This window comes from Narcine bancroftii, chromosome 2, assembly GCF_036971445.1.
Source record: "Narcine bancroftii isolate sNarBan1 chromosome 2, sNarBan1.hap1, whole genome shotgun sequence".
Lineage (NCBI taxonomy): Eukaryota > Metazoa > Chordata > Chondrichthyes > Torpediniformes > Narcinidae > Narcine > Narcine bancroftii.
This window is the reverse complement of record NC_091470.1, coordinates 178,414,158-178,441,136: the sequence shown is the minus strand read 5'-3', so window position 1 is coordinate 178,441,136 and position 26,979 is coordinate 178,414,158. Positions and strand designations below refer to the sequence as shown.

The 26,979-nt window shown below is 46.2% G+C and overlaps 1 protein-coding gene across 2 annotated transcripts; it reads left to right on the top strand.

Moving 5' to 3' along the window:
* Nucleotides 1-446: 446 nt before the first annotated feature.
* LOC138754660 (hepatic and glial cell adhesion molecule-like) lies at nt 447-26,979 on the top strand. Of its 2 annotated transcripts, none has more exons than XM_069919259.1 (6): nt 447-671; nt 6,989-7,134; nt 10,703-11,002; nt 22,909-23,178; nt 24,372-24,464; nt 25,638-26,979. In XM_069919259.1, exons 2-6 carry the CDS (start codon nt 7,074-7,076, stop codon nt 25,649-25,651), a joined length of 738 nt encoding a protein of 245 aa, XP_069775360.1. In that variant the 5' UTR covers nt 447-671; nt 6,989-7,073; the 3' UTR covers nt 25,652-26,979. The 2 variants fall into 2 exon arrangements, with proteins under 2 accessions (XP_069775360.1, XP_069775362.1); XM_069919261.1 differs by lacking the exon at nt 447-671 and adding an exon at nt 2,564-2,656.

Sequence of the window (26,979 nt, the reverse complement as noted above, 5' to 3'; positions counted from 1 at the left end):
AGTTCACCCCGTCTCCCTTTACTTATTTGGCTTAATAATGAAATGGGGGAACAAATTATTTTTTTTTCTCCCTACTAATCTACCCCCTCCCTCTAAACAAGGGGGTCTGTATTGTAAACATGAATCCCAGACACAGGGAATCCCCGAAGGGTCCACACAGATGAAGAGAATAATTCATTTATAGGTCATGCATTTTATCAAATTCCACCTTGACTATTAGGTCTAATTTTTTTTTAGAAACCTAACTAATTTATTATGGTGCCAACCGTAGTCACGTGGACGTGGTGGGCTTAAAATGCCTGAGTGTTACTGATAAACGACTTGGTCAGGTTCCAGGTACAGGATCAGGGAGGATGGGAGCCCACAGAGGGGTGAGAGAAGGTCATCTCTTCCTCAAAATTACTCATCTTGTTCCTCATAACATTAGGAATAGTTCCCTCCATGGAGGTTTGCATCCAGTTTGTGCAGAAAATGAAAAAGAACACGTATTAATAATTGCGAGATCAGCTTTAATGTTTTGTGAAGATCCCGAGGGGGTAGAGGAGGAGGGTAGGGTGGACCAGCCACGTCTCTCTCTCGCTGTGTGGGCGGGTCTGGGGGACCGGCCACTCTCCGGACTGTCGAGGATCTGCTGGGTCCTTGATGTCCTCTCCCTGCCGCAGCCTTTCCAGGTAAAATTCTTTCCTGCAGCGCGAATCGCCTTAATTCCGGGCTGGCAGAGAGCGGGGTGGGGGGAGACAGGGAGGGTGGGAGGGAGACAAGGGGGAACAGGGTGAGACGGGGCGGTGGAGACAGGGAGGGAGGAGAGAGGGAACAGGGAAGGGGAGACGGGGGTTGGAGACAGGGAGGGTGGGAGGGAGAGAACAGGGAAGGGGAGACGGGGGTTGGAGACAGGGAGGGAGGAGAGAGGGAACAGGGAAGGGGGAGACGGGGCGGTGGAGACAGGGAGGGAGAGAACAGGGAAGGGGAGACAGGGAGGGAGGAGACAGGGAACGGAGACGGGGCGGTGGAGACAGGGAAGGGGGAGACGGGGCGGTGGAGACAGGGAAGGGGGAGACGGGGCGGTGGAGACAGGGAAGGGGGAGACGGGGCGGTGGAGACAGGGAAGGGGGAGACGGGGCGGTGGAGACAGGGAAGGGGGAGACGGGGCGGTGGAGACAGGGAAGGGGGAGACGGGGCGGTGGAGACAGGGAAGGGGGAGACGGGGCGGTGGAGACAGGGAAGGGGGAGACGGGGCGGTGGAGACAGGGAAGGGGGAGACAGGGAAGGGGGAGACGGGGCGGTGGAGACAGGGAAGGGGGAGACGGGGCGGTGGAGACAGGGAAGGGGGAGACAGGGAAGGGGGAGACGGGGCGGTGGAGACAGGGAAGGGGGAGACAGGGAAGGGGGAGACGGGGCGGTGGAGACAGGGAAGGGGGAGACGGGGCGGTGGAGACAGGGAGGGAGGAGAGAGGGAAGAGGGGGGAAGGATAGGTGAGGGAGGATAGAAGTCGGTGAACCCGGGGGGGGGGGGGCTGCGGGGGCTGCGGATCGTTCAAAATGTCCAAGTCGAGTTTCGCCATCAGTTACCGCCCCAATTTGTTTACACACATCGCCAGGGCTGAGGCCCGGTCGGGGAGGGTAGAGGAGTGGGGGTGGGTGGGGGGGTTGTAATTAGTTGGGGGGTCTGGTTCATAGAGGGAGCCGACGCGATGGCGAACGGGACGAGCCACCCCCCTCCTTTTCCGGCTTCGCGCTGTCCGAATCTCCACCCATGCCCGAGTCTCCCCCTCCACCCCCTTCCCGGAGCCCGGGGTCCTCGACCCGACCATTGCCCCAGCTCCGCAGGCCGGGACCCCCCCGTCGCCAGACAGCGGTAACGGTCCGGCCCCATTCACAGCGGGCGGGGAATGTCCTTTGTTGACAGGCAGCGCCCATCGCTGTTCAATGCGAACACGAAAGGGGTTTCACCCCTTCCGGACCAAATCCCTCCCCCCTCACGTCCTGCCTGCAATTTGATTTGTTTTTGGAGCCTCGGGGCCAGATTCTCCCCCCATCCCACCGCCTGACATCCTGCAACATACAGTACAGACCCTTCGGCCCTGAGGTTGTGCCGACCCATATACATCTACCAAAATAAACCTCCCACCTCCCCACCTCATCCACGTGTCTAAGAGTCTCTCAAATGCCCCCAATGTTCCAGCCTCCTCCAACATCCCCAGTGAGGCATTCCAGGCTCCCGCAACACTTACCCCTCCCTTCACTTTGTACAGACATCCTCTGGTGTCTGCCTGTTTCTGCCCTGGGAAACAGGCTCTGGCGTCTACCACTTGATCAGAATCTTGTAGACCCCTATAAAATCTCCTCTCATCCTTCTACGCTCCAGGCCTGAGACCTTCACCAAGATATGAATAAAAAGCCAGGCAGGCATCAGAATTAAAAGGAAGGGCAGGGGGAGGAACACGGACCAACAGACAATGGAAATAATTCAGAGACCAAAGTAGGAGAGCGGAAAGATGAGAATTGATTGGGTGGGGATAGGGGGTGTCGCTCTGGGGGAAAAGGAGATAGAGAGAAAAGAGAAGAGAGAGAGTGCTGAGGAAAGGGGTGGGTTTCTAACGGAAACCAGAAAAGTCGATGTTAATACCGTCCGGTTGGAGGGTTCCGGATCAGGAAGGTGAGGTGTTGATCCTGTTTTTATGTTTAAAGAAAAAGTAACCTTTGTTTAAATAACCATGTGTGTTGGTGAATTTCGATTGCTACTGGATTTTGAGGTCCTCTGGGCCCGTAACATGGGTCAGTAAGTTTGCAGATGACTCAAAGTTTGGAGAAGTTGTGGGTGTTGCTGAATGTTGTCACAAGTTGTGGAAGGATATAGACAAGAGTTGGGCAGAGAAGTGGCAGATGGAGGCCAGGCCCTCTTCATTCTGCTACCATTGGAAAAAAGGTCCAGGAGCCTGAAGATGAGCGCCTAGCGGCACAAGGATGGCTTCTTCCCCCCCCCCCTGCCCCCCCATCCCTGCCACGGCCATCAGATTCCTGAATGATCAATGACCACAGACACGGCCTTACTTTTCGTGAACAATTATTTTTATAGTAAGGTTGTAAGATGGTTAGATGATTTTAATATTAATGTTTCACATTGCTGCAAATACACTGAATTTCAAGACTTGTTCATGACGTTAAATCCTACTTCTGATTCATTCCAGATCAGTGTGAGGTGATACTTTTGGAAGGACAAACCAGACAGCTGAGGACAGGGTTAATGATCAGTTAATTAAGAGTGTGGATGAACAGATGGACCTTGGGATCCAAATCCACACATCCCTCAAGGTCGCTGTGAAGGCCTATGGGATGCCAGGCTTCATTAGTTGGGGGTTGAGTTCAAGAATCAAGAGGTCATGTTGCAGCTCTGGTGAGATCCCATTTGGAGGATTGTGTTCATTTCTGGTTGCCTCATTACAGGAAGGATGTAGAAGCTGTGGAGAGGGGGGCAGAATGTTGTCTGGATTAGGAAATAATACAAGGTTAGCAGAGCTGGGACTTTTCTCTCTGGAGCAAAGAAGGACAAGAGGTCAACAAGATTCTGAGAGGCAAAGATAGGGTGGACAGCCAGCGCCTGTTTCCCAGGGCAGGATCAGCAAACACGAGGACATGTGTACAAAGTGAAGGGAGGGAAGTTTAAGGGAGACGTCAGGGGTAAGGTTGTTTTTACACAGAGAGTTGTGGGGGCCCGGAATGCCTTGCCAGGGGTGGTGGTGGAGGCTGGAACATTAGGAGCATTTAAGAGACTGTTGGACAGGCCCATGGATGGAAGGTTAATAGAGGGTTAAGGGGTAGGGAGGAGTTAGTATTTTTTTGTTAGGTTTATATAGGCCGACACAACATTCGAGGGCCAAAAAGCCTGTACTGTGATATAATGTCCTATGTTCTAAGTGCCAGATTCTAGTGTCATCAGCTCTTCCTTATCCACGTCCACATCATCGACTTCTCTGGATTCCCCCCCCCCCCCCCCCCCACATCTATCCCTAGCTCTCTCTCTCTCTCTCTCTCTCTCTCACACCCTTCCTATCTCAGTGGTTCTCAACCTTTTCTTTCCACTCACATTCCACTTTAAGTAATCCTTAGGCCATCAGGGCTCTGTGATTAGTAAGGTTGCTTAAGGTGGGATGTGGGTGGTAAGAAAAAGTTTGAAGCCACCTGTTTTAATTGTCCTCTTTGACTCATTAGGTGCAGGGTTTCAGGACTCCAAAGGAAATGGGCCAACGACCATTTTTCTCACGGAAAATAACAATTGGGTCTAGAGCAGTGATGCTTAACCTTCCCTTCCCACTCACATCTCTCCTTAAGCAACCCCTTACTAATCACAGAGTGTAGGGATTACTTAAAGTGGGATGTGAGTGGGAAGATAAAGGTTTTTTTAAAATTTTTTATTTTTCACACCATAAACCACATTAACCAAGATACATACATTTTCCTTTTCAAATATATACAGTGTCATTTCCCCTCCCCCCTCCCATCCCACCCTCCCTACCTCCCCCCCCCATTCATTTAAAGTACAAAATCTAAGATACATTAAACCAGTCAAACAATGTTGTCATTCAATAAAAATAAACAAGAAATTCCACTGAGTCAATTCTTTTAATTTCCTTCTCCTCTCGTTATTTTAGGTGGTAGATGTCCCCGGTAGGTTTTCTCTATTGTGTTTCATTATTGGCTCCCATATTTGTTCAAATATTTCAATATTATTTCTTAAATTATATGTTATTTTTTCTAATGGAATACATTTATTCATTTCTATATACCATTGTTGTATTCTCAAATTATCTTCTAATTTCCAGGTTGACATAAATCATTTTTTTGCTACGGCTAGAGCTATCTTAACAAATCTTTTTTGTGCACCATCCAAATCAAGTCCAAATTCTTTGTTTTTTATGTTACTTAGGAGGAAGATCTCTGGGTTTTTTGGTATATTGTTTTTTGTAATTTTATTTAATATCTGGTTTAGATGGGAAGATAAAGGTTGAGAACCACTGGGCCCTTCCTACCTCCAGTCAATCCTCACCTTCCCTCTCTCCTGGGCTGCTCTCCATCTCCAACTTCCAATCCATTGTCTGCGGGCCTCTACTCCTCTCCCTGCCTCCCTACCTGCTTTACACTCAGACCTTGAACAAGGGCTCGGCCCCAGGCCCTGAAACGTTGGTGATGTATCTCTGCCTCTTACGGATGCTGAGAGACCGGCCAAGATCCTGCAGCATTCTCTGTGTGTGCTTGTCACATTGAGGCGTGGATGGCAGAAGGTGGGAGAAGACAGATGGTGCCCAATTAGAGAAAGTGTCCAGTACATTTTACCAAAGTTAAACAATGCATTTCATGAAGGCAAGGAAACCATTAAGGACTCACCAGATTTATTTACCTAGAAAGTCAATAAATGTTGAGCTCGCTGATGACAGGTGTAGGTGAGAGGGAGAGAAGCAGGTGTGAGAAAGATGTGGAAGGAGACCAGGGTTCTCAGCCTTTATCTTATGGGGAGGGGCAATGGGTACAGAAGGCGGCCCAGCCCAATGAGGACATGCCCGCCACAGCATCAGCTTCAAAAGGCTGGGGAGAAGGGAGAGTGGCAGCGGGGGGGGGTGGGGCGGGCATCCCGTCCAACAGACAAAAGGTGCTGATTGGATACGATGGGGGGGGGAGGGAGAATCATTTGGGGGAGGGAGGGGTTGTTTTAGGCCTCAGAGGGTAAAGGGATTAGAGAGCTGGGGGAATGGAGGCAGAAAGATGGAGGGGGCTGGGGAAGAGGGGCATTAGCATCGACCTCCATTAGACCCCTCCCCATATTTCCTCTCTTTCTCTCTCTCTCTCTCTCTCTCTCTTTCTCTCTCTCTCTCCAGTAAATCTGTTTGATTCCCTCTAGAAATGCCCTGTGTGGCTATTTCGTCATGGCCTCTGCAATTCCAGTGGCCACAATTTGTGACACTGACGAGTCCAAAAACATCTTTTTGAACAAACATGGACTGCAGCCATCTCTGTGAAGTTGAGCCTGAGCTGTGGTTCCAGCAGGCTAAAGACCAATTTCACCTTTGCCAAGTCGAGTTGGACACCACTCGTTATTACCCTCTTGTCAGTGCCCTGGACCAAGCTGTCAATAAGAGGGTCGGCAGCTTCTGACAGGGTTCCAGGACTTTTATTCCACGTATATGTTATGTCCCGATGGGAAAGGGCAGCCAAACTACTACACCTCGAAGGGTCAGGAGATCTTGGGACAATGGAACTCATACCACCATCTTCGCATGCAGAACACTCTTCCTTCGTGCCCGAAGACCTAAAAAACTGTGGATATGTCTTTGTCTATAGGGCAACAGTTGGTCAACCTTTCCAGATGCCTTTACAAAGGACCTTATGGGATGCTCAGGCAAACTAGGTTGACCTGTGTTTTGGACATTGGAGGAAAGCCACAGTCTTAAACCAGCTCATGTGGACAAGTCTTCCCTACTGCAGTAGCCGACAGTCCGTCGCAGAGGTCAACCACATAAAATGAAGACAAAGCTTTCTGCCGGTGCTTGGGGGGAGGGGGCGGGCCGTGTAGTGGCACTACAACTTCTAGAGGGCAACGAACTGGCCGCATGACATCAGGGCGTACTAGGCGAGGGATTTGGGCTTTTAAAAGATTGTGCGCGTTCCGAACGCCTCGTGTAGTTGCCTCATTGTGTCCACTGTGAATCCAGTGGCCGCGTAGGCACCATTAGAATCTTTGAAGAGAGGTCACTGGAGAAGGTCATGGAATTGAGAAAAATGGAGGGTTATGCAATGGGGAAATTCCAGGTTGGAGTAGGCTGTGGGTTGGCACAACACTGTGCGTCAAATGGCCTGATTGTGCTGGGGATGTCTAGGTTTTATCCCCAGATGATCTCCTGGTCCCCCGCTGGATATATTTGTGTTCACTTTGTGGTGCACAGGATACTCAGTCCCTCTGTTGTGTCGTGATCTTTTATTCATTATTATGTTTTAGCGTTTTCAAGATGAAATTTGCTTCACCCCCACGCTGGATGACTCTACTCCATGAGTGAGCTTTCCGTGCCTGCATCTCTGCTCCAATGAAGATATTTATCGGTTCCTGCCTCTGCCTTTGGCAGATTTTCAGCGATCAGGTTTCAGGTAAATGATATCCGTTACTGTAACAAATCCCTGCAAGAAACATTTTTAATCAATGAAGAGCTCAGGATCATGTCAAACTAATTTCCTGCATGGTTACAAGTCCCAGCTGTTTACAGGTACAGACATGATCTGACCTTGGGCAACAGTTCCTCCCTGGTGTAGAATCTAAGAGCAAGGATGTAATATCGAGGCTTTATGGGCCTGGGGAGACCCCACGTGGAGAATTGGGAGCAGTTTTGGGCTCCTCGTTTAAGAAAAGATGTGCTGACATTGGAGAGGGTTCAGAGGAGGTTCATGAGGAGGATTCTGGGAATGAAAGGGAGCTCTTGGCCTGTACTTGTTGGAATTTGGGAGAATGAGGGGAGATCTCATTAAAAGTTTTCGAATGTTGAAAGGCGTGGACAGAGTAGATGTAGAAAGGTTGTTTCCCACGGCGGGAGAGTTCAGAACAAAAGGAATGAAGAATGTTCACTCAGAACAGAGATGCGGAGGAATTTCTTCAGCCAGAGGGTGGTGAATCTGTGGAATTTGTGGCGGTTGTGGAGGCCGGGTGATTGGGAGTATTTGAGGCAGAGATTGATAGGTTCTTGATTAGCCAGGGCATCAATGGTTATGGGGAGAAGGCCGGGCAGTGGGGAAATGAATCATCTCATGATTTAATGGCGGGGAAAACTCAATGGGCTGAATGGCCTATTTCCGCTCCTATTTCTTATGGTTTCCTGTGGAGGGTCTGCGTGGATATTGTTTGAAGCCTGTCTATTCTGATGGATATTTTTCAGCCACTTCTTATACAGTGAAATAAGCAGGTGGGCTTATCTCCTCGCCCTGAATCCTTTTCAGCCTCAAGGTTCCTTTATTGTTGTGCACCAAGAGTTCTGGTCGGAGTTGAAGGTTGTCATAGGTTACAGACAGAAGGCAGAGTTGGGCGGAAAAGTGGCAGATGGAGTTCAATTCAGATAAGTGTGAGGTGATGCGCTTTGGAAGGTTAAACCAGACAGCCGAGGACAGGGTCAGAATTGAGATTTATATGACAATATAAACAAGTCCCGAATTTCAATGTTTTGTGGCAGCGTCACTGAGTAAACGTACATGTTATAACCATCTTACAACATTACTATAAAAAGTAAAAATAATAATGCACAAAAAGTGAGGCCGTATCTAGGGTTCATTGTCCGTCCGGGAATCTGATGGCGGGTGGAAAGAAGCTGTCCTTGTGCCACTGTCTTCAGGCAGAGTGAAGAGGGCATGACCTGGGTGGTGGGGATCCTTGAGGATGGAGGCTGCCTTTTGTCGATGTCCTCGATGGAGTGAAGTCTGGTGTCTGTGATGTCGCAGGCCGAGTTAACAACCCTCTTGGAGTTCATTCTTGTCCTGAGAGTTGGCATCTGTGTACCTGGCAGCGATGCTCTCCGCGGTCCACCTGTAGAGGGTTACGAGAGTTTTCAGTGATGTACCGAATCTCCTCAGACACCTCACAAAGTCTAGCCACTGGCGAACCTTCTTTGTGATGCATCGACGAGGTTAATGATCGGACACTAAACAGAGTGGAGGAACAGAAGGACCTTGGGATCCAAATCCTTACATTCCTCAGGGTTGCCCCGCAGGTTGCTAAGATCATTAAGAAGTCCTGTGGGATGTTGGGCTTCATTATTGAAGGGGATTGAGTTTAAGAGCGAGAGGTCTTGTTGCAGCTCCAGAAATCTCTGGTAAATATTGTGTTCAATTCTGGACACTGCATTACAGGAAGGATGTGGAAGCTGCGGAGAGGGGGCAGAGGGGATTCACCAGGATGTTGCCTGGCTTGGAAAATAAGTTTTCACGAGGCAAAGTTAGCAGAGCTGGGACTTTTCTCTCTGGAGCAAAAAAAGGATGAGAGGAGACTGAATAGAGGTTTACATGATTCTGAGAGGTGTAGATATAGTGGACAGGCAGTGCCTGTTTCCTGGAGCAGAAGCAGCAAACACCAGAGGACGTCTGTACAAAGTGAAGGGAGGGAGATTTAAGGGAGGCATCGAGGGTGTTTTTTTTACGAAGAGAGTTGTGGGGGCCTGGAATGCCTTGCAGGGATGGTGATGGAGGCTGGAACATTAGGGGCATTTAAGAGATTCTTGGACAGGCACATAGATGGAAGAAAAATAGAGGGTTACGAGATAGAGAGGGGTTAGTACTTGTTTGGTTGGAATATATAGGTTGGCACAACATCGTAGGCCAGAAGGGTCTTTACTGTGCTGTAGTGTTCTATATTCTAAACTTTTAACAGTGCTACCACACTGCCCTTGGTTGGGACCAATTGGACTTTCTTTTCATTGGAACTCTGTAAATTGTGCTCTTTTTGTAGCTGTACCGTTGGCAGAGCGGTTTGCGCAATGCGGTTACAGTGCCAGTGACTAGGGTTCAAATCTAGCACTGTCTGTAAAGAGTTTGTACGCTCTCCCCCTGTTTGCGTGGGTTTTCCCTGGGGGCTCCAGTTTCCACCCACCCTTTCAAAACGAATTGGGGATGGAGGTTAATGGGGTGCGATCACCTAGCAGAGGCTCATGGGCCGGAAGGGCCTGTTACTGTGTTGTACATCTAAAAATTTTTTAAAGTATAAATGTTAGAGACAATCTGTCAATACTCACAAAAGCAGCTTTCTCTTGGTACTAGGTATAAAGTGAAATTAAACTTTAAAGTGCAGCCTGTCTGTCATTTTGGCCCAACTTGCTCCATCAGGAACTTGTCCATACATGTAAAATATCCATTTATTTACTGATCTTTGATATTTACTCATTTATTTGCTCATCTTTGATATTTTTGTTTCCATCATCTCTTTGATGGATGGTTTTAACGTGGATCAGATGTTTGCCCGCTGATGGGGCCTGATGTTTTATTTGAAGTTTGCCCTGACTGGCAATAACAGGAAGTTTATTGAGGGAGAGAGAGCAAGGCTGGATGACATAGCAGCTGCAGTGTAAAGATAAACACTATCTTCCTGTGTTTGATAGTGGGTTTTAGAGAGAGGCGACAGTTGGCCCAGATGGTGGTGGAAACCTAAAATGGAATACATTTAAACAGGAACGTTCGCTTTTTAGTTAATTGTCATGCGATTGCACAACCTGGAAAAATTGCATTTTCCGGTCCTTGATGCAAAACACGCAGACACATAGCCAGGCATAACTCAGGCCATGCATACAGATATAAGGGACAGTTAGCATAATGCTGTTACAGTGCCAGCTTTAGGTTTAAATCCTGTGGTGCCTGTGAGGAGTCTGTACGTTCTCCCCGTGTCTGCATAGGTTTCTCCCGGGGGCTCCAACCTTTCAAAACATATCAGCGATGTAGGTTAATGGGGTGCAATTGGGCAGCATGGGCTTATGGGCTGGAAGGGCCTGTTACTGTGCTGTATGTCTAAATTTAAAACTTAAAGATTTAAAGAAATATTGTCCAATGAATAGTTTAGAGGCAGATGGGGAAAACCAGCATTTGGAATTGCAATAGAGAGGCATTTTGAATGTCATGGACAAGTCAGGATGATGACCTTTTCCATAGCTCCATCATTCAGTCCAACGTGTTCATTTCTCTTGTGTAGCTCAGGGAACGAGGAAAGACCTGGTGGCTTCAACAGGTTCATCCGTTCTATTCCCCGGAACAGACACAAATTTCAAATATTTGAACTGGGAGTTCTCAAATCCCAGCAGGACTCTTCCCATCACTGAAGTGGATCAGCAACACACTATCGTTTTTGAAAAGTACAAGAATCGAATTGAGGTTCACCTAGCAGATGGGTCTTTTCTGCTCAAAGATGTAGGCCAAGCAGACATCGGCCAATACATAATGACCGTGGACTTAGAGCCAAAGCGGACCCGAATTCTAACTCTTAAAGTCTTTGGTAAGTGACCAGATGATCTGTAACACTGCACAACAAAGGTTTTCAAAAGGTTTGCTTCCTGAAAAAAAATTGGGGATTCTGATAGACCACTTCAAGGTGAACACAAAGGTAATTTCAGATTGGCTGTATCATGTAGGAAGTTAGAGAAACGTTAATCTTTTAATGAATTTAGCATGTTTAAATGCATAACGACGTCAACACGTTGTGTAAGTTCAACCAACCTAAAAAATGTTTTGCCGCTGATTTTCGTTTGTACTCAGCATCTGATGCCTCTCATGTCGTTGACCAGCAATAGTCGGCCAGCATTGATGGATTCCTGTTGCCCTGATCCTGCTTTCCCAGGGTCACAGTGTCCCGGTGAAACCTTTCACCGTGTCCGTCACTGATGGCGCCGAGATCGAAAGTGCGAAAGCAGGAAATGAATTTCCAACAACGTGTTGCACCTCGTGGTTTTGTATGCTTGAAGCATCATTTAAAATGTCAGGAAATCACAAAAAATAGATTATGCATAATAAACAGTATGTGATCAAAAAATGTTAAGGTGATTTTCATGACCAGAAGCCCAAAATCCATAAAATACACCCCAAAATGTTCAGGAAACAGGATCTTCATTCTCTGGTGTAATTAGTGAAACAAATCAATATCATGGTGAAACGTTGGTTCCCCTCTCCTTCCCGTAGACGCTGTGACCTGCTGAGTCTTCCAACACCTCCAGTGTCATGGTGACAATGTGTTGAGGCTCTGGTTTCTGGGGATGATTTTGGAAGTTCAGTTATTATTTTCAAGGTTCCTTTATTGTCATGTAATATTACACAAAATTGCCAGCCTGCTGTGAGAGTTGCCATTAGTGTCGCGCAGTACGAGAGAAAAAGCAGCAAAAGAGAGTCTCTTCAGAAACCCCGAGGGTCCATGAATTCGCCTCCAGCTTCCGCAGACGCTCAGACTCCCGTTCGACCTGTCAGCCGCCCCGAGCTCCAGATCCGAACCTCTGATGTGATAAGGAGGTCATCAGCGCCCCAGGCCTTTCTTGCCCTCGGTGCCCTCTCCAATCCTGGTCCCGGCGCCTGGTTCCCGCGAGCCGGTCTCCGGCAGCCCATGCGGGTCTCCTAATTGCAGGTCGCCCGCAATCTGCGGGGGTCCCTCGGTCACCATGGTCATCGTCCTGTTGAGCATCTTCTCTGCTTTCAGATTTACATACACAACATGCGGCCAGGCAGAATTGCCACATGGGCAGTGAGGGAAATAAACTGTACACAACTTACACACGTAAACAAATAAAGAAATGTAAACAAACTGCCATACAGAGAGAATAACAAATCAGTAAAGTGCCCCAAATAAATGCATCCCTTATTGAGTTTGTCATTGAGGAGTCTGATGATGGGGAAGGGTGGGGGCAGCTGTTCCTGAACCTGATGGTGCAAGTCTTGTGGCCCCTAGACCTCTTTCCTGATGGCAGCAGCGAGATCAGGCCGTGTGTGGGTGGTGTGGATCCTTTTTTTTAAAATTTTTTATTTTTCACACCATAAACCACATTAACCATGATACACACTTTTTCCTTTTCAAACATATACAGTGCCATTTTCTCCCCCCCCTCCCATCCCACCCTCCCTACCTCCCCCCTCCCGTCCATTTAAAGTACAAAATCTAGTATACATTAAACCAGTCAAACAATGTTGTCATTCAATAAAAATAAACAAGAAATTCCACTGTCCATTATTTTCATTTCCTTCTCCTTCCGTTAATTTAGGTAGTGAATGTCCCCGGTAGGTTTTCGCTATTGTGTTTCATGAAAGGCTCCCATATTTGTTCAAATATTTCAATATTTTCAAATTATCTTCCGATTTCCAGGTTGACATAATACATTTTTTTGCTACGGCTAGAGCTATCTTAACAAATCTTTTTTGTGCATCCTCCAAATCAATTCCAAATTCTTTGTTTTTTATGTTACTTAGGAGAAAGATCTCTGGATTCTTTGGTATATTGTTTTCTGTAATTTTATTTAATATTTGGTTTAGATCTTCCCAAAATTTTTCTACTTTCTCACATGTCCAGATTGCATGAATTGTTGTTCCCATTTCTTTTTTACATCGAAAACATCTGTCAGATACTGTTGGGTCCCATTTATTTAACTTTTGAGGTGTAATGTATAGCCTGTGTATCCAGTTATATTGTATCATATGTAACCTCGTATTTATTGTATTTCTCATCGTTCCAGAACATAACTTCTCCCATGTTTCCTTTTTTATCTTTATATTTAAATCTTGTTCCCATTTTTGTTTAGTTTTACCATTTGTTTCCTCATTCTCCTTTTCTTGCAGTTTAATATACATATTTGTTATAAATCTTTTGATTATCATTGTATCTGTAATCACATATTCAAAGTTACTTCCCTCTGGTAAACTCAGACTGCTTCATAATTTGTCCTTCAAGTAGGATCTCAATTGGTAATATGCCAGCACTGTATCTTGAGTTATATTGTATTTATCTTTCATTTGTTCAAAGGATAATAATCTATTTCCTGAAAAACAATTTTCTTTTCTTTTGATCCTTTTTTCTCCCATTCTCTAAAGGAAAGGTTATCTATTGTAAAAGGGAGTAACTTGTTTTGCGTCAATATTAGTTTTGGTAATTGATAATTTGTTTTATTTCTTTTTACATGAATCTTCTTCCACATATTGAGTAGATGATGTAATACTGGAGAACTTCTATATTGTACCAATTTTTCATCCCATTTATATAATATGTGTTCAGGTATCTTTTCCCCTATTTTATCTAATTCTAATCTAGTCCAATCTGGCTTTTCCCTTGTTTGATAAAAATCTGATAGGTATCTTAATTGTGCGGCTCTATAATAATTTTTAAAGTTTGGGAGTTGTAAGCCTCCTTGTTTATACCATTCTGTTAATTTATCTAGTGCTATCCTCGGTTTCCCCCCTTTCCATAAAAATTTCCTTATTATTTTCTTTAACTCCTTGAAGAATTTCTCTGTCAGGTGTATTGGCAATGCCTGAAATAGGTATAATATCCTTGGAAAAATGTTCATTTTAATACAGTTTATCCTTCCTATTAGTGTTAATGGTAAATCTTTCCAATGCTCTAAATTGTCCTGTAATTTTTTCATTAGTGGATAATAATTGAGTTTATATAGTTGGCCGAGGTTTTTATTTATTTGTATACCTAGGTATCTTATTGCTTGCACTTGCCATCTGAATGGTGATTCTTTCTTAAATTTTGAGAAATCCGCATTATTCATAGGCATTGCTTCACTTTTATTTACGTTAATCTTGTCACCCGACACTTCTCCATATTCCTTCAATTTCTTATATAATTCTTTTATTGATAGTTCTGGTTCTGTTAAGTATACTATAACATCATCCGCAAATAAACTGATTTTATATTCCTTGTCTTTTATTTTTATCCCTTTTATATTATTTTCTGTTCTTATCAATTCTGCTAGTGGTTCTATAGCTAACGCGAACAATAAAGGTGATAGTGGGCATCCCTGCCGTGTTGACCTGCTTAAGTTAAATTGCTTTGATACATATCCATTTACTGTCACTTTCGGCAATGGTCCCTTATATAATGCTTTAATCCAATTAATATACTTCTCCGGTAAACTGAATTTTTGCAATACTTTGAATAAATAATTCCATTCTACTCTGTCAAAGGCCTTCTCTGCGTCTAAAGCAACTGCTACAGTTGGCGCTTTACTCCCTTCTACTGCATGAATTAAGTTAATAAATTTACAAATATTGTCTGTTGTGCGTCTTTTTTTAATAAATCCAGTTTGGTCTAGATTTACCATTTTCGGTACATACTCTGCTAATCTGTTTGCTAATAGTTTGGCTATTATCTTATAATCTGTGTTAAGTAAAGATATTGGTCTATATGACGCTGGTGCGAGTGGATCTTTCCCTTGCTTTAGTATTACTGTAATTATTGCTGTTTTACATGAATCTGGTAAGCTTTGTGTTTTATCAATCTGGTTGATTACTTCCAGGAGGGGAGGAATTAATAAATCTTTAAATGTTTTATAGAATTCTATTGGGAATCCATCCTCTCCTGGTGTCTTATTATTTGGTAATTTTTTTATTATCTCTTGTATTTCTACTATTCCAAATGGTTCTGTTAATTTATTTTGTTCCTCTATTTGTAGTTTTGGTAGTTCAATTTTAGTTAGAAATTCATCTATTTTCCCTTCTTTCCCTTCGTTTTCAGTTTGGTATAATTGTTCATAGAATTCTCTAAAGTTTTCCTTGATCTCCTTTGGATTATATGTGATTTGTTTGTCTTTTTTCCTTGATGCCAATACCATTTTCTTAGCTTGTTCTGTCTTAAGCTGCCATGCTAGAATTTTGTGTGTTTTTTCCCCTAGTTCATAATATTTCTGTTTTGTCTTCATTATATTCTTCTCCACCTTATATGTTTGTAGTGTTTCATATTTTATTTTTTTATCTGCCAATTCTCTTCTTTTAGTTGTATCTTCCTTCATTGCTAATTCTTTTTCTATATTTACTATTTCCCTTTCCAACTGCTCTGTTTCCTGATTATAGTCCTTCCTCATCTTGGTTACATAACTTATTATTTGCCCTCTAATGAACGCTTTCATTGCATCCCATAGTATAAACTTATCTTTCACTGATTCCGTGTTTATTTCAAAATACATTTTAATTTGTCTTTCAATGAATTCTCTAAAATCCTGCCTTTTGAGTAACATGGGGTTTTATCTCCATCTATACATTCTTGGAGGGATGTCCTCTAACTTTATTTTCAATATTAAGGGTGAATGGTCCGATAATATTCTTGCTTTATATTCTGTTTTTCTTACTCTATCTTGCATACGAGCTGATAACAAAAATATTCTTGAGTATTTTTTATGTCTAGCCAAGTAATATGAATATTTCTTTTCCTTTGGGTGTTGTCTCCTCCATATATCCAAAAGTTGCATTTCTTCCATCGATTTAATTATAAATTTGGTTACTTTGTTCTTTCTGTTAATTTTTTTCCCAGTTTTGTCCATATTTGAATCCAAATTCAGGTTGAAATCCCCTCCTATTAATATGTTCCCTTGCGTATCTGCTATCTTCAAAAAAATATCTTGCATAAACTTTTGATCTTCTTCGTTAGGTGAATATACATTGAGTAGATTCCAAAACTCCGAATATATCTGACATTTTATCATTACATATCTCCCTGCTGGATCTATTAGTTCTTCTTCTATTTTAATTGGCACATTTTTACTAATTAATATAGCTACCCCTCTTGCTTTCGAATTATACGACGCTGCTGTTACGTGTCCTACCCAATCTCTCTTTAATTTCTTGTGCTCCAATTCAGTTAAATGTGTTTCTTGCACAAACGCTATATCAATTTTTTCTTTTTTCAGTAAATTTAGCAGTTTCTTCCTTTTAATTTGGTTATGTATTCCGTTAATATTTAAAGTCATATAGTTCAGCGTAGCCATTTTATACTTTGTTTATCTCCCCTTTCCGTTTCTCCATCATTACCTTTCCTTCTTATCCATTTCTGCTTTCTTGTTTTGAACACTTTATAAGACAACATTTCTAAAACATCAAACATTTTCCCTATTCTCCTATTTAAAACTTCTTTAACCCCAATCTCCCCTCCCCCTCCTGAGTTGTCCTTTATCCCTTGTCGGACAACCACATCTCCCCTCTCCATTTGGATTTGCGAATTCACTCGCAAACGTCAGCTGATTTTGCAGTGACCGTAACTCCTCCCCACTCAGAAAAGATTTCAATTTTCATATGTAACAAAGGTCACTCTTTTAATTCCCTCCTTATGCCCTCTATTCCATTTCCCTCCCTTATTAATTCTTGTCTATACTCTATATATTTTCCTCTAAATACGGATACATTCATGTACGCACACTATATATATACACACATATACACCTTTACACACATACATATAGATCGTGGTCATTTTTACTCTTATTACATGTCTTCATCTCTCTGCTTGTTTTGTAGTTGTTCTGCAAATTTGCTTGCTTCCTCTGGATCCGAGAATAGTCTGTTTTGTTGCCCTGGAATAATTATTTTAAGTACCGCTGGGTACCTTAACATAAATTTATATCCTTTTTTCCATAAGATCGTTTTCGCTGTATTGAACTCCTTCCTCTTCTTCAGTAGTTCAAAACTTATGTCTGGATAGAAAAAAATGTTTTGACTTTTATATTCCAGTGGCTTTTTGTCTTCTCTTACTTTCTTCATTGCTTTCTCCAATATATTTTCTCTTGTTGTATATCTTAAGAATTTTACTAAAATGGATCTTGGTTTTTGCTGCGGTTGTGGTTTCGGGGCTAAAGTTCTATGTGCCCTCTCTATTTCCATTTCTTCCTGTAATTCTGGTCTTCCCAGGACCCTGGGGATCCAATCTTTTATAAATTCTCTCATATTCTTGCCTTCTTCATCTTCCTTAAGGCCCACTATCTTTATATTATTTCTTCTATTATAGTTTTCTATCATATCTATCTTCTGAGCTAACAGCTCCTGTGTCTCTTTAACTTTTTTATTAGATTCTTCTAATTTCTCTTTTAAGTCTTCTACTTCCATTTCTACAATTGTTTCTCGTTTTTCCATATTTTCCACTCTTTTTCCTAACTCTGATATGGCCATTTCCATTTTATTCATTCTTTCTTCTGCATTCTTAATTCTTTTTATCTCATTAAATTCTTGTAATTGCCATTCTTTCACTGATTCCATATATTCTTTAAAAAAAGATACATCCATTGTCTTGCTTTTCTCTTCTTCTTCCACTTCTTTCTCTTCTTCTTCTTCTTCTTCCTCTGGGTTGACCATCTGTTGTTTCCTTGTTTTCTTTTTACCCTCTTCTTTCTTGTTGTCGTTATTGTCTGTGTTCTGCACCTGCTGCTGTGCTGCAGGTGTCTCTCTCAGCTGTGGAGATCGACTCCGCAGCTGTTCCCCCCTCCCGTCAGTGTGTTTTTTTTCATGCGCGGTTGCGCACTTTTACTCGGCTCTGCGAGCCATTTTTGTAGTCCCGAGCCCGGGACTTCCACTGACCTGTGGGAGCGGGCCTCTCTCTCCGCGGCGGGCCTCCTCGGACAGGTAAGGCCTTCACCTTCTTCTTCTGATGTCTTTCCTTCTTCTTTTCTTCCCATTGTTTTTGGTTTTTCTTTCTTCGCTGCCATTGTCTTCACACTTTTACTTTCACTTTGTTTTGGTTTTTAAGTTTGTGCCTTTGTTTTTTTTCTCTATCTTTTTTTAAACTTTTTTGGAGAGGGCTGGAGTTCCCCGACCGGCCACTTCTCCATCACGTGACTCCCCCTCTTGTAGTATATCTTAGGAATTTTACTAAAATAGATCTTGGCTTTTGTTGTGGTTGTGGTTTAAAGGCCAATGCTCTATGTGCCCTTTCTATTTCCATTTCTTGCTGTAGTTCTGGACATCCTAAGATCCTGGGGATCCAATCTTTTATAAACTCTCTCATATTCTTGCCTTCTTCATCTTCCTTAAGGCCCACTATCTTCATGTTATTTCTTCTGTTATAATTTTCCATTATATCTATTTTCTGAGCTAACAGCTCTTGTGTCTCTAACTTTTTTATTAGATTCCTCTAATTACTTTTTTAAGTCCTCTACCTCCATTTCTACTGCTGCTTCTCGTTCTTCCACCTTGTCCATTCTTTTTCCCATTTCTGATAAGGTCATATCTATTTTATTCACTTTCTCCTCTGTACTGTTTATTCTTCTTCTTAAATCACTAAATTCTTGTGCTTGCCATTCTTTAAATGAATCCATGTATTTAATAAGAGAAAGTATATCCATTGTCTTGCCTTTCCCTTCTTCTTCCATTTCACTGTACTCTTCCTCTTCCTCTTCTTCTTCCTCTGGGTTGGCCATCTGTTGTTTCTTTGTTGTCCTTTTCTTCTCTTCTTTCTTGTTTTCGTTGTCTTCTATGTTCTCCTCTTGCTGCTGCTGTTCTGTAGCTGTCATTGCTGGCTGTGGAGATCGACTCCCCAGCTGGTCGCCCCTCCCGTCGGTGTGTTTTTTTGCATGCGCATCGCGCATGCGCGACTCCTCGCGCATGTGCGGTTGCGCACTTTTACTCAGCTCAGCGAGCCATTTTTGTAGTCCACTTTCTACCGACCTAAGGGAGCGGGTTTCTCTCTCCACCACGGGCCTCTTCGAACAGGTAAGGCCTTCTCCTTCTTCTTCCGTTGTTTTCTCTTCCTCTCTTCTTACCGTTGGTTTCGATTTTTCTTTTTTCGTCGCCATCTTCTTTCCACCTTTATACTCACTTTACTTTAATTTTTATTTTTGTACCTTTGTGTTTTCCTTTATTTTTTTCAACTTTTCTGGAGAGGGCTGGAGTTCACCGTCCGGCCACTACTCCATCACGTGACTCCTCCCTGGTGTGGATCCTTGACGATTATGGCAACATTCCCTGTCAATGTTCTCGATAGTGGGGGAGGATTTTGCCTGGGATGCGTCCACTATCTTTTGCAGGGCCTTCCAGCAGAAACCCGTTCAATCCAGATGGTGAAGTGAGTTCCCACTCGCTCCTGGTTGAGGGAGGAATTCCCAGGATGCAATGCCAAACCTCAGCCTTGGCAATTTCTGCAGCGTCATGTAAAACCGTACACCCTCAATGAACAGTGTGGTAAACCACTGTCTTTTGGGCTCACCTTTCGGCCGGTTGCACCTGTTACCCCTCCCCACAGGTTCCTGTATAAAGGTGGCTGTCCACAGCCCCCTCCTCAGTGCAGGACCGTCGAACAGTAGGGATGTGCTTGTGTTCTTAGGTGAATAAAAGCCTAATGGTTTCTTCACAACAGTCTTTCGAGTAGTTGATGGGGCATCAATTTTATTCACTTAAAGTTTTTTTTCCAGTGGAGCAGATTCTGGAGTCCGACAAGCTGGAGATCGACCGTTGATTGCCTGAGGCATAGCCAACTTTGAGCTGAGCTGGTTTGAAGCCTTCCTGCAGGGCCTCCTCAACCACTGTGCGATCAGAGACTGACAAACTCTAAGTGCTGCACTCCCAGGCCAGCACCCTGGTGTCCTCCACGATCAGGGATGTGACATCGTGCCAGGAAGCCATGGACAGACATTCTCCTAGTGACTCAAAAACAACCCAAATATCTTGGAGCCCTGTGAGCCCTCGGCAGGGCCTGTGTGCGCAAGGCCGTGCCCACTGCGGAGTACACAGAGGACTTGATCCGGGACGCCTACGTCGCGGGGATCAGGTCAAACTGTGTCCGACAGAGGCTCCTGGAACTCAGTCTGCGGAGAGCAGTTGAGCTGGTGGGTTCACTGGAGGTGTCTCTCTAGAACATGAAGGCTGCCTCAACCGATAGCGCAGACACCTCATGGTCACCCCCAGGCACCACCATCTTGGGGCGCGCCGCCACGTCCTGCTCTGCTAATGACCAGACTATGGCAGCAGTGTTCTGCGACCACCTCCCGCTGCATTCGCCCAGCTACGGTGGCAACCTGACCACAGCCACGATGCTACGGGAGCACCCAAAGTGCTGCTTCCATGGCCTGGGCAAGCACCAAAGGAAACACAGCCGGCAAAGGATTCAATACGCTCCAGCTGTGGGAAGAAGGGCCACTATGCAGCAAAGTGTGAGTCCAAACCCCTTCCTAGCAGTGTGGATTGTGTGGGCCGCCATCCAAGATACCGTCATCTGTGGGGGACGCCATCTTGGGTGCCATCTTCAGGACCCAGTAGCGCTACGTGCGGCCCCCTAAGGGGGCTGCCATCTTGGGCGCCATATTTGGGACCCAGCAGTGCCACCTGCGGACCCTCAGGGCCTCCATCTTGGACACCACCATCTTCCACGGCAGCGATGTGCATCAACCCGACACTGGCCTCCATCTCACTCGACCAGGACAGCCAACATCAACTTCCCGTACCTCGATAATGTCACCATCTGTGGCCACGACCTGCAGGACCATGACGCCAACCTCCAGAAATTTCTCAAAACAGCCAAGTTCCTTAACCTTACGTACAACAAGGCCAAGTGCGTGTTTCGTGCAACCCACCTGGCCCTCCTTGGCTGTGCCATGGAGAATGGAGTTATCGGCCCGGACCCTGACCACATGCGGCCACTCCTGGAGCTTCCCCTCCCACACAGCCTCAAGGCCCTGAAGAGGTGCCTCAGGTTCTTTTCCTATTATGCTCAGTGGGTCCCCATATATGCGGACAAGGCCCGGCCCCCTCATCGAATCCACATCCTTCCCCCTGGTGGCAGAGGCCTGTGCAGCCTTCAATTGCATTAAGGCCGATATAACCAAGGCCATGATGCACGCTGTGGACAAATCTGCCCCGTTCCAGGAGGAAAACGTTGAGCCAGAATTTGCCCTGGCAGCCACCCTTAACCAGACTGGCAGGTCAGTTGCCTTCCCTTCACGTCCCCTACAGGTCCCTGAGACTTGGCTCTCCTCGGTCGAGAAAGAGGCCCAGGCCATTGTCGAGGTAGTGGGTCACTGGCGCCATTACCTGGCTGGAAGGAGATCCACCCTGCGGATTGATCAACGTGCAATTGTGTTCATGTTTAACCATTAGCAGCAAGACAAAATCAAAAATGACAAAATACTGAGGTGGAGAATTGAATTGTCCACCAACAATTACGATATTCTGTACCGGCTCAGAGCTGCCCGTGGGTTCTGTCCCAGCAAACAAATCGACCGACCGCAGAGTCTCCACAATGATCTCTGCCACCTCGGAGTTACCAGGGTATTTTGACTTTGTAAAAGCCTGCAACCTGCCGAATTCTATCGACGAGATCAGGTCCAGGACAAAGAACTGCCAGGTCTCCGCTGAATGCAAACTGCACTTCTACCAGCCAGACAGGGCACAATTAATCAAAGCCACCTGCCCCTGTGAGCGACTCAGTGTCAATTTTAAAAGACCCTGCCCTCCACTGACCACAATGTGTATTTTCTGAACATCATCGATAGTACTCCTGTTTTCCATTTCCCATCCCCTGCTCGGACATAACGGCTTCCCCAGTTATATCCACAGTGACCAGGGGCCTTCTTGTATGAGTGACGATGCGCCAGTACCTGTTGGCCAGGGACATTGCCACGAGCAGGACCAGTAACAACCCCCAGGGTCACGGTCAAGTGGAGAGGGAGAACGCTACGGTCTAGAAGACCGTCCTCCTGGCCTGCGGTCTAAGGGCCTCCCAGTCTCCCGCTGGCAAGAGGTTCTCCCGGACACCCTCCACTCCATCAGGTCCCTGCTAGATACGGCTACAATGCCACACTGCGTGAACGGATGTTTTCCTTCCCCAGGAAATCTGCGACAGGGACCACATGACTGGCATGGCCGACATCACCAGGGCCTGTCCTACTCCGGAGCATGTGAGGATCCATCAACCTGACCCCCCCACCTCCATGCCAACTCCCAAATGTCTACATGGCATACCTGGACGTACACGGGTCTGAGCAAAATGTAGACAGGCATCTGAACAAAATGGTGGAGGAGAGGGGCAGGGGAGGAGCATGGTCCCACAGGGAGGGGCAAGGGGCAGGGGGAGGAGCATGGTCCCACAGGGAGGGGGTCATAGGTGGATAAGGCACAGATGCAAACGTGGGGAGGGGGGACGACTCTATGAACAGGGAGGGAAGGGAGTGGAGAGCTGGAGGGAAAGAGGAAGGGTTGGGGAAGGGAGGGTGAACAGGGAGTGGGCTGGCAGATACCAGTTGGAGAGGGCCCAGACGGAGAATGAGGCGTTGCTCCTCCAGTTTACGGGCGGTCTTGGTTTGCTGGTGCATGAGGCCACGGGCACGTCAGAGCGGGAGTGGGGCACGGAGTTAGCCGCAGGGAGGTCCCCTCCTTAGTGTCTTCACTGCATTCTGCTGGTAGAAGTTGGTGCCTTGGTTCATTAATTGGAATACCTCTGCCTTTCTCCAGATTCTCTTCCCGTGCCATTCATCTCCTGTACACACAGCCCTGAGAACCACACCACGATGCTGACCTGCTGGGTGGAGAGTGGGAAAGCCACTTCTATTCTGTGGACAAAAGATGCAGAAGTGCTCCCAGTTGACCCTCGGCAACTCTTGTCAGATGGGAACATGACTCTGATCATCTGGAGCTCACAGACATCTGACTCTGGGTACTACACCTGCAGGGTAGAAAACCTAGTCAGTTGGAATCACAGCACATACCATCTGGTCATCGTGGGTAAGTCTGTCAGAACTGCAGGAACTTGCACGGTGTGTACCGCCATTCACTCCATGGTGATCTCTCAGCTGCACAAGGACCTCCCTCACTCTTGTAAATGGCAGATAGAATTTGAGGGAACTTGGGCAAACAGATGAGAGTATTGGGAGGTTACACACACTTGGGGGGTGGGCGGGAGGAAGGGAATCAAGTTTGACCAAGTACAACCCAACGAAACAGCATTCTCCAGTCCTCGGTACAAAACACGCAGACACACAGTCAGACATAACACACAGACAGACAAACAGAACATATGCAGGACGAGCATTTCATCCATACAAATGAATAAATATTACTTTGTACATATGAGAGTCTCGGAGGGTCAGTGCGGGTGATTCCTTTGGTCGTTCAGCGTCCTCCCTGCCCATGGGGAGAAGCTGTTCCTCAGCTCGTGGTGCTGGCTCTGATCCTCCTGGATCTCTTCCCCGATGGGAGCAGCTGAAAGATGCTGTGCGCAGGGTGGAAGGGTCAATGATTTCACCCGCCATCTTCAAACAACGATCCTGGTCGATCACATCGATGGTGGGGGAGGGAGAACCCAGTGACCCTCTCTGCCCCTCTTATGGTCTTGTGGATTGACCTCCGATCCATTTCTTTGCAGCCACCATCCCTGCACTGTGATGCAGCCGGCCAGGTCGCTCCCGATAGAGCTCCTGTAGAAGGTTGACGGGATGGTGGCCGGTAGCCTTGCCCACTTCAGTCTTGTCATGAAGTGTAGTTGCTGTTGCGCCTTCCTGACAAGTGAGATGTTGAGTGTCCACGATCTGTCACTGGTTAAATGAACTCCGAGGAACCTGGTGTCTCCACTCTCTCCACCACAGAGTAGAGGAGGGTGGTCATTCCTGGTCCTCCTGAATCCACAATCATCTTCTTCGTCTTGTCCACCTTGAGACTCAGGCTGTTACTCTCCCACCACCTCACGAGAGTTTCCATCTCCTACCTCTGCTTCTCCCGTGCCCCTTCCTCCTTCCTATCCTCCTGCCTCCACCTTTTGATTCAGGCACCTGCCTGTCTGTTCCCCCCCCCCCCCCCCCCATCCAAGAGCCCATCCAATTCCTTCCCGCGGATGCTGCGCGATTTGCTGAGTTTCTCCACCACGTCTGTGTGCGTTATGCTCAACCACAGCCCTTCCTGTTTTACTTCTCCTGTTGCAGACCCCGAACCCCAGCTGCGAAGTCGATATGGACTGTTTCCAGCTGCTATCTTACTGTGTACAGTGGTCGTGCTGAATATTCGATTTGCATTTGGTGAGTATGCGGGATAGTCTGATTTGGAGATAAATATTAGATAGGCCTCGGGGAAATATGGCCATGCTTTTCTTCAGCAGGGTAGAATCAGGCTTCCCGCTGCCCCGACAGGCCAGTTCCAGGCTCCCCCAAGGATCTGAGGTCCATTCAACGCTCAGTCCCGAAATGTCGGTTCTGAATCTTTATCAATGAAGTTCGCTGTCTGACCTGCTGCGTTTCTCCAGCATCATGTTTTTACTTTGACCACCATGTCTGCAGACTCTCGTGTTTCACTTCTGCTCAGACAGATGCCCTGACTGCTCACCTTGTCTTTCCCTCGCCCCCCCCCCCCCTCCCCGCCGGGAAGGTGGAATGTTTTTAACTTGATCGTGTATTGATGCAGGTAAACCCATGGCCTTGGGGAAACTCAGCAGGTCCTTTATAAATAAAGATAATGATACTTCACCAATGTTTCAACCTTCCTCGAGGTCTGTGCAAAATGTAGGCAGGCACCTGAATAATTAGGTGGTTTGGGGGTAGGGGCAGGGGAGGGGCACAGTCACATAGGGAGGAGGTAGAGCTTGAAGGCATGCAGATGGGGAGAGAGTCCACAGAACAAAGGAGAACTCCTCCAGGACAGGTACCCCTTTAAGAGATGTCACGGAGTTTTGCATAAGTTAAACAGAAAGGTCTGCAGATGCTGTGGTTGAAGTGAAAACATGACTCAGGGGAAAGGGAGCAGGTCAAGCAGGGTCCTTTATACAGCAGAGATAGAGATACATAACTGACATTTCGGTGTTGAGCCCTTCCTCAAGGTACGAGGAAAATGTTGGCAGGCTCCCGGACAAAATTGTGTGTGTGGGGGGGGGGGGGGGGGAAGGGGCAGGGGGAGGAGCATGGTCCCACAGGGAGCGGGGTGTCATAGGTGGATAAGGGAGCAAGTGGCACAGGAGCAAACAGGGGGGGGGAGTGGCTCTGTGAACGGGGAGGGAAGGGGGTGGAGAGCTGGGGTTGGAGAGCTGGAGGGAAGGAGACAGAGGGAGGAAGGACGGGGCGTGGAAGTCGATGTTAAATCCATCCAGTTCAAGAGGGCCCAGACGGAATATTTGGTGTTGCTCCCACGATTTGCAGGTGGCCCGGGTTTGGCCGTCCATGAGGCAACTTGTTGATGCTGATGTTCTTCTGCCCTCACAGGTTCCAGAAGATAATTCAATGGGCCTGATTCCTCAATTCACTAGGACAGGGGTGGTCAAACTAGCTTATCATAAGAGCCGCATACCTTAAATTTCAGATGTTTGAGAGCAGTAGCAGTCACGCAATCGCAAGCCACATCCACTAACATTATCGTTAGCCCCTTTCAGGTGGCCAGAATGCCCAAATGTAAAGCCGTCTAAAATACCTGAATGCGGCTGTCGGGAGGCCACCTGAAAGCAGAGAACCCGTTCCTGAGGTGTTCTTACTCAACCCACCTTGGGGAGGTATATTCTCCACTCTCCCCTAGGCACCTGAAAGCAGCAAGCAGGGGATGGGCTGATGACAATACATTGCAGATAGCAAAGAAGCACTGTTTCAAAGGGAACAATTTTGCAAAAGATTTATTTCTCATGAAGTCCACACACCAAAAGTTTCCTCTCGGCACCTGAAAGCAGCTCAGGCAAAGCTGCTAGCAACTTTCAAGTGCCTAGCAACGGGCTGGCTGTTGAAAGTCAGTTGGCGACCCGCTGACACCCACCCTCACCGCTGGGGACACCCGCCCTCCCCGCAAGCCGCTCATTACATGTCAAAGAGCTGCATGTGGCTTGCGAGCTGTGGTTTGGCCACCCCTGCATTAGGAGAAGGTCAGCAAGGACACCCCCATCTCCCAATTTCACGAATCCACGCTCTCCCGTAGTTAGTTCCTATCACTGCACTGGGAGCCAGATCCTGTAACCCTCCAGCAGGCATGGTTAGCATAGGGTTAGTGCAAGGCCGGTACAGCACCAACGATCGGAACCGGGGTTTGAATCTGCGCCGTCTGTAAGTAGCTTGGACGTTTTCCCCATGTCTGCATGGTTCTCCCCGTGTCCCAAGGGAGGGTCTCCGGTTTCCTCCCATTGCACACTGGCGTCACTCGGTGGGGGGGGGGGGGGCGGTGCAAACCATACCAGGTGACACCATCAGAGGAGGGGTGACACCAAAATGAAATTTTTGTGCAGTGTTTCAGCAGAAATTTATTATTTTTAAAAATATCCTTGTCGTTCGTTCTAACAACAAAAACATTTTCCATAAACCCAGCTTACATGTATCGATAGACCTATGAGACTGAAACACGAAACTCATTTACATTTTTTACCTTCTAAAGTGTTCCAGTCATTATTACCCAGTGACAACGACGCTTCAGATCACATGGTTTTGTCTGCAAGCGGCACCAGCAAGCATTGTTGTTTTTGTTGCTGCCAGTTGTATGATACTATAATTTAATAGTGTCATCTTAATTTTGCTAGTTGTTTATCACCAATATATTTATTAATAAACATGAATTACGATTTACTAGTAA